We start from the raw sequence: 8169 nt of genomic DNA, 5'->3' as shown, positions 1-8169 counted from the left end.
AGTTTAAGAAGTAATAAAATTTACTTCTATTTTATTATTTATTAGAGTAAATATAATTTATTAATTAATAATTACCTTAATTTTAAAGTTCTCTTAATATTTTTATAATATTTAGTAGAGGGATTTTTTACTATATACCTATTATAATCCTTTTTTAATAAGTAAATTTAGTTTTTTAATTATTCTAAGTATCTTAAATAGGTAATTTATTTTCCTTTTTATTATATTTTTATAAAGCTATTTTTATAATATTTAATCTAAGGAAGTTAAGGTTTATTCTTTATAATTCTCTAGGTATATACTTTTTCTTTATAGTAGGTTTAATATTTATTATATTAGTATTTATCCTATTTTATTTATTTATTATAGAGGTATTTTATAAGANCTATTTTATTTATTTATTATAGAGGTATTTTATAAGAAATTATTAACTAGAGGTAAATATAATAATATTACTATTAAATTTTCTAAGTTCCTATTTAATAAAGGTATATATAGTATAGATATTTTATAGAGGACTATTATTATATTACTTAGGTTAGAAATAGTAGTTATATTTATTTCTTATATAGATTTTATAATAATTAAAAAAATACTATATTTAAAAGAGGTATTAATAATTAGGGTTAGTAATTCTAAAATAAGAGTAATCTTTAGTTCTAAGTTATAAAGTATAATATATTCTTAGCCCTATATTAGGTATACTATAAAGTTTAATAAATTATTTATTATTATATAGGTTAATTTACTTCTATATAATTCGCTTAGGTATATTATCTTTTTTAAATTCCTTTTTAAAATTAGTTCTATCTATACTAAATATAAGTTTATAGGTAATCTCTACTTAAGTATAATAGTATATAATATTATAAAGTTTATTTAAGTTATAAAAAGAGCTTTCTCTTTTCTTAAAAGTTTAGTTATTTATAAGATTAAATAGTTACTATTCTTCTAAGAGGTTATATTAGTAATCTAACTTATTATTAGATTTTTTCTCTATTTACTCTTTAGGTATTATATAGGTATTTTAGTTTAAAAGTTTATAGTTAGTTTAACTTTAACTATTAGTTATTTTTAAAGTAGAACTAGAAATTAGTTAGAGTTATTATACTTATAATATCTTATTTAGTTATTCTTTAGTTTTTCTTTAGATCTTATTATTATTAATATATATTATTACTAAGGTTCTTAGATATATATCTAAAGTAGTTATATTATATTTAAACTATTTAAAGTTACTATCCCTTAAGTAATATCCTAATATTTTCTTATTTTTAAAGTAGATTTAATAATTATTATTATAATATCTAGTTTAAAATTAAGATATATATAGGATTTTAGTAATAATATTAACTTATTAGGGTTATTTAGCTACTAACTTCTAAAGGAGCTTCTTAAGTTACTTATAATCTCTAGTAATATATTCTTATTTATTATAATTATAATACTTAAGGTTTTAAAGCTTTTTATTATTAGGTTTAGTTATTATATTAAGATCTATAGGTTTACTATATTATCTATAAGTAGTATTTTAATAAGTGTTATTCTAGTTATTATAAGGTTTATTATTATTCTATTAGGGGTTAAACTTCTACTAAAGCTACTATTAGTATTTATATTTAAAGTTTAGTTTTTATTATTTTTTGTCTTTTTCTTTTTAGTATTTCAAAAGTTAATTATTAATCTTAATAGTAAGGTTAATATACTAAAGAAAGTCTTTTAGATAATTAATCTTAATAATTTTATTTTTAATTTTATTTTTAAATCCCTAATAAAATATAAAGATCTTAATTTCTTTAATAAAATTAAGTTAAATACTAAGTTATCTAAATATAATAGTATATTCTTTAGTTAATTTTATTTATTATAGTTATATAAGGTCTCTTTTAGTTTATTATTTCTTATTAAGGTCTTAAAAAAGAGAGTAAAAGATATTTTTAAATCCTTTAAAACTACTATAGATATTATAAATCTTAGTAAAGTATTTATCTAAGGTTTTATACTTAAGAAACTCTTTCTAAATAAATTTAAACTATTTAAAAACTTATTTTTATAAATAAGTAATAATATAAATAACTTTTTTAATCTAATTAGTAAAGTCTTTATAATAGAAATTCTAGTAGTTTTTAACTTAAATTAGAAATAACTTAAGTTATTTAGAGATACTATTATAAGTAATTAAAATATTAAGTTTAAGCTTTTATTATNTATCTTCTAGTAGAGGTTATAATAATATTAGTAGCTATATATAAGGTATAGATTTCTTCTTAAAGTTCCTTAATATTAATATTACTATTTTATCCTCTAAGTTAGATAACTTTATTTTCTAGGTCTATANTCTATAATATATTAAGAACTATTTCTTAGTTATTATATTATTTCTTTAAAATTTTAAAGTTCTATAGTAATATTATTATATATAGTTTAGATTTTAGTAATATTATTATCTCCTTTCTTAATTTTAGTTTAAAAGTATTTATAAATATCTTTCTTTAAAATTATTTTATTATTAGAATTTACTACTATAGGGGCTTTTTTAAGTTCTTTAATTAGGTTCTAAACTAGTTACTATAATAAAGAGGAGGTTCTTAGAATAAGTAACTTAGTAGAGGTATATAAAGATATATTTACTATTTTACTATTAATAGGTATTAATAATTAACTTACTAAATAAGAGTAATTAAAGTATTATAATTAGCTATTTAATAGTAAGGTTTATTAATAGAAACTAAAGATTAATATATTATAATAATATATTAAGGTTATAAGTTATAAATTATAGTAGATTAGGTCTTTTAGAGTCTAAAGTAATTAATCTTAAGTTTAATAAGTAATTTATAATAAAAATAAGCTAAGAATATCTATAAGGATAAATACTAAGTTAATTACTAAAGAGTTATAAAAGTCTAACTATAAACTAAGCTTAAGGTTATATTATATATAAGTCTTAAATAGTTCCTTTATTTAGTTTACTAATTCCTAACTAAGTATTAATAAGTACTTAGTAATTACTAATAAGTACTTAGTAATCTTTACTAAGTACTTAGTAATCTATACTATCTACTTAGTCTTATTTTATTATTATATAACTTATATTATAGTTCTTCTATTTTCTAAGTAAGTCCTTATTATTCCTATAATCCTATAGTATAAATATCCTATCTTAGTTACTTATTACCTAAGTAGGTTAGTTAACTATTATCTATATATAATAGGTTATAATAAGCTTACTACTTATAACTTAGATTATAACCTCAGTATACTATTATAATATATTAATCCTTAGCTTCTATTAGTAGACCTAACTGTTAGATAGCTGATTATAATAGCAGTTTGCTGCCTAGAGGCGTACCTTATTAACTGCTGTATAACTTTTATAGGGAAATATTTGAGGGCTAGGATAGCTTATAGAGAAACCTCTATAGCTACCTATAGGGGTATATAAAGAGAGTGCGAATTATTAAGGAGTAGGTATCTCCCTCTTTATACTACTATAACTTATTACTCCTTTAATATTAAGATATTATTACTATACTATATTAATACTATTTATTACTATTACTTTAAGAATAGTAATAGCCTCTTTATAATTACTTAAAATAACTAGGATAAAGTATATAGATTTTTATATATATAACCTAATCCCTTAATATAAAGTTTAATAATATATTAAATATACTACTACTTTCTATTAGTATACCTTAATAAGACGATATATTTTTAAACTAAAGTATAAAGATATTTTAAGTAAATTAAAACGAAATTTAAGATAAATAAGCTATATAACGTTAATTAAATTAAGTATCTTATATTATTAAAGTATAGTACCCTATTAAAGGAACTTGAGGATATATATATAATTACTATAACGTAGTAGTAGTTAATAGAGCAGTTTACTAGATATATAGGGGGTAGTTAGAGTAGGGGGGTCCTCTTATATATCCCTGGTCATATAAGTATTCACAAAAGAATTCTTCATAAAACGTTTTTTTTTTTTTTTTTTTTTTTTTGTTCGANAAAAAAATTTTTTAAAAAACGTTTTTTTTTTTTTTTTTTTTTTTGTGCTCGAAGAGGCTACAAAGGTGTTCTGGTGTTTGAATGTCATTGACAGAGAAGGGCTGATGTTGATCAAGCAGGGAGATCAGTGGAGTCGAGTTGGGTCATTTATTTTAGGAAGAGTTTCGTGGTTGAATAGCCAAGTCGACAGACAGATTAGATTAATTTGATACATGAATTCGATACAATGGTACAACCATTTCATCAGAGCTCAGTGTCATTCACAATGAACTTTGACACTTTCTCAATGGCTTCAACAATCTTCGCGATCCACTGAGTCGCACCTTTCGTGTCCCCCGCCTCCATGCATTCTATGGCCCCGGGAAAGATAACTCCATCGTATCCGTACCAGAGTCCTGGAGCAAAGATCTGATAAATTGTCAGCGAACTGCTGTTTGATCTAGTAAGAATGGGACTTGCCATGTGTCGATACCACTCTCTCCCTGGCAAACCTTCCCCTTTAGGCAGTAAGAAATGGCGTTCAAGGTTGAGGTACGTCTTGTTTACACCGCTATCGGGTTGTAGGTTTGTGACAGAAGCTTTGGTGTTCGATCTCGCGTCTACTTCAAGAGCAGCAGCGTGAAATCGACTTATCGCTCCGTCAAGGGCCGAGAGTTCAAGCAAACTCCCATATTCGGTCTTCAGCATTTTTGAGTGATGTGCTAGAACCTTTGAATACTCCACAGCCTCAAATAAGATGTTTCCGGTGCCAGCGAGCCGAACTGTCAGAAGTCCCCATAGCTGAGCCATGGCAAGATGCTTCTTGAAGCCCACGTCACCAAACTTCTCAACCCAGTAGAAGCTGTCATAGTTGGAGTGATAAGGATAAACTCCTTGGCCCTGGCGATTGAACAGTAGGTCGACGGAGGGAATGCCAAGATGGTTGAAGAAGACTGTGTAGTCACTCCCGGTTCCCATGAGGTCAAGCACTGGGGTTGAACGCCCAGGGTCAGTCCGACGTTGGTCACCAAGCCAATCATCGTAGACAGTCTTGCCTTCGTGAATTGGTGACCGGATCAATTGGGTAACATCCATGAGGACGCTGGTCAGCAGGGGGCTACCTGTGACGCCGAGTACTTGGCCGCCATTTGTAGCCTCATCGACGTTGAGGTCTGAACGGGAGTCAGTCATGGCTTCAAGTGACAACAGCTTGCTAGACTTACATGCTACGCAATTCTTGCTCAATTCTTCTTGGTGATGCTCACCCCATTCGGTGGAGCCCACCAAGCCGTACTCTTCATTATCCCAATTTGCCAGTATTCTACGTTCGTATTAGCTGTCAGATTCAGCAGAAATAGTCAAATACCATTCCACTTTTTGAACACTTACATCTTGCGATATGGTCTCCAACCTCTCTGGCACAGCTCTCCCAAAGCGCGGGCGACCTCATTCATAGCAGATGTTCCGCTGACAGGGTCGATGGCACCGCAACACCAGGAATCGTGGTGATTTCCAAGAACAATGCTTTCGTCCGTCAGTCCTCGAATCGTTCCTATGACATTGTAGATCGGAGCGTATTTGTAAGTTCCTACCCAACATCAATCAGCATTAGCAACTCTTGCGTCTCCAGTCATTAAGTCTGCATTGAAAACTTGCTAGAAGCATCATGAAGGGTCGGGATAAATGCAGATGCACTTCAAGCGGGATGGATTCAAGGTTGACCATCTCTGACAGGAAAGGCCCCTTACCATGGTTGGCTAATGAGACTCGCACTTTGCTTGGTCCCGTGAAGTAGTGTACGTCAGTAAGGCACCCTTTCCAATCACTCCCTTCGCCGCCCATGGAAAAGGGACTCAAACCCTGTCCATTCAGGGCCTTCAAGAATGGAACAGCGTCGGCATAGGATATCGGAAGAGATGGTATCTTCGGGGTTGCGTGTCCAGGATCTTGGCGTTCGACGTCAGTTCCAGGCAAGCTTGGGTACCCAGGGGTCGTAGGGTCTCCGACAGCTATCGAGAAGAAGTCGACGCTTCCTCTCTGAATAGACTTGGGATGCCTAGCTGGTCCATGTGGAAAAGGCTTGTAACCATTGGCCTCGGTGTACTGCCCGTCTTCTTGTGGATCGTTGTACAATATAACAGCAGCAGCGCCGTACTGCTCAGCCGCCCGAACCTTCAAGCCTCTGAAGACTTTGGCGTACTTGCAGATGACAATTTTCCCTTTAATTGAGACCCCCTTCGACTCGAGAAGCTCAAAGTCTCTCAACTCGCCAAAGTTTGCGTAAACTAGCTCGGCGCAGGTCTCGCCATTGGCACTGAAACCGTGGAATGCTGGGAGACCATTCTTGGGTGATGACGTGGGATCTTCAGGAACCTCGTCTTCTGTCAACGACGCTTCGAATGCGACTTCTCCGTCAGAGTCGAGGAGTTGAAGGCTTTGTGACACGGGAAAGTTTTGAAGCACATCGTACTGTTCCAGTTCCGTGGGAATGCCGTATGATCTCCAAAGATCTCGGATGCGTGTGGCGTGGGCCAGATCGCCGGCGAGATGGGGTTCCGCGCTGTATTCTTTGGACCAATGACGCAGGTTGGCCGTTGTAGGTGTCTCCAGCATCAGCTGTTCTGCCTCTTTTTGGGCCACCTTGATCTCCATGGTTGGTGTTCACGTTATGAGAAACGATAAATCCCCGCATGGGGAAACGCGACGTTCAAAGGTCGTCCAGAGTTGGCTCTATATATGTAAAGGATCTGCTTGTAGCAGTCTAATTCCTGCCCCACCCAACGCGGGGACCTCGGAGACCCAGTCAGAGATAAGACAAATAGGTGTTCCGGTGACTTGAGACAGCTTAAAATGTATACATAATGAGATGAAGATGGAAATTGTTTTGGTTCAATTTGTGTGTTTCAACCACATATATCTACGATCAAACGCATAAACATTTTGATACAATCAATATAGTCCACAATGTCGACCTTTTCGTCCGGCCGGGTGTTGTACTTCCCTCCGGGACCACAGACTATCCCCTCCATACCCAGAGTTTTGAAGAGATGCCCGGCGTCAGACCCGTAGAAACAAGTCGGCGCAAGAACACCAGTTGGTTGCTCTTGATTCCGAATTTCACGGTAAGCCTTATTCAAAGACGTCACAATGCGCGACTCAGGTGAAACCTCGAACGCAGGCATTGTCGGCTCAAATCTTTGGCTGACCGTCGCCGACATCCCGGGATACTTCTCAATGATCTTGTCGACCAGTTCCCGGATGTCGGTCATGACGCTGTCTTGGGTTTGGCCGGGAGCATATCTCGCGCTCCCGGCGAGCCTGCAAACGTCCGCAACTTGAGCCGGCCGCCATTCAACCAAGTCCTTGCCAAGAGCACCATGAACAACGCCCACCGAACACCGGTTGCACTTCTCATGTTCGCTGCTCTTTGCCCCGCGGAACTTCATCTTGTCCATCTGCAAGATCAGCTCGCATCCAGCCAGAATAGCGTCGGAAGCCTCCTCTTTCGCGGACATGTGCCGCGTAACCCCGATGATTTCGATCTCAAAGACCAATGCTTCTGCATGCATGGTAACAGCTTTGATGTCTGAAGGCTCGCAGTTGACGAAATAGTCAGCCCTTTGTACCCGGCCCTGATCAATCAAAGCCATAGTACCGACGCCTCCTTGGAGCTCTCCCACGACATATGTCAAGACCACGTCTCCCTTGGGTCGCCATCCGCTCTGAAGGAGGGCCTCGACGGCACAAAAGTAGGCTGCACAGCCAGACTTCATGTTGCTGACTCCGATGCCGTAAATGAATTCCTCATCGATTTTGCCTTCCCAGGGGTCCACCGTCCATCCTTCAGAGACAGGGTTCGTGTCCAGATGGCCATTGAAAAGTAAGGTTTTGGGAGCTTGTGAACCTCCAGCAACCCCCTTTCCTTTCCAGATTCCAATAGCATTTTGTCTCCGGCCTTCGTCAAAAGGAAAGACGTCTGCTTCCAGGCCGATGCTTTTCATCTGGTTCGCCATAAATCTTGTTGCCTCCAGTTCTCCATCAGTCTGAGAATAGCTCTTGATCTGGATGAGCCTGGAAAGAAGGTCCAGACAGTGCTCTTGGTCTATCTCTGGTACCTGCATCTTGGGATTTTGTCGTGATTTTCGATGTCGTCGTAGGTGTCGTAGTATTGCA

General features: G+C 34.3%; 1 protein-coding gene across 1 annotated transcript; it reads right to left on the bottom strand.

Annotated features, from left to right (window-relative positions):
- Positions 1-4260: 4260 nt before the first annotated feature.
- GCG54_00013279 (putative glutamate carboxypeptidase) lies at positions 4261-8117 on the bottom strand (the record flags this gene model as incomplete). The annotated part of the gene is made up of 6 exons (XM_045413137.1): positions 4261-4425; positions 4564-5168; positions 5220-5317; positions 5386-5584; positions 5745-6642; positions 6918-8117. 6 exons carry the CDS (start codon positions 8115-8117, stop codon positions 4261-4263), a joined length of 3165 nt encoding a protein of 1054 aa, XP_045257698.1.
- Positions 8118-8169: the final 52 nt, after the last annotated feature.

Source organism: Colletotrichum gloeosporioides (genome assembly GCF_011800055.1).
Source record: "Colletotrichum gloeosporioides strain Lc1 chromosome Unknown consensus_95, whole genome shotgun sequence".
Taxonomy (NCBI): domain Eukaryota; kingdom Fungi; phylum Ascomycota; class Sordariomycetes; order Glomerellales; family Glomerellaceae; genus Colletotrichum; species Colletotrichum gloeosporioides.
Note: the sequence above shows the minus strand (reverse complement) of the source record. Positions and strands in the feature narration are given on the sequence as shown.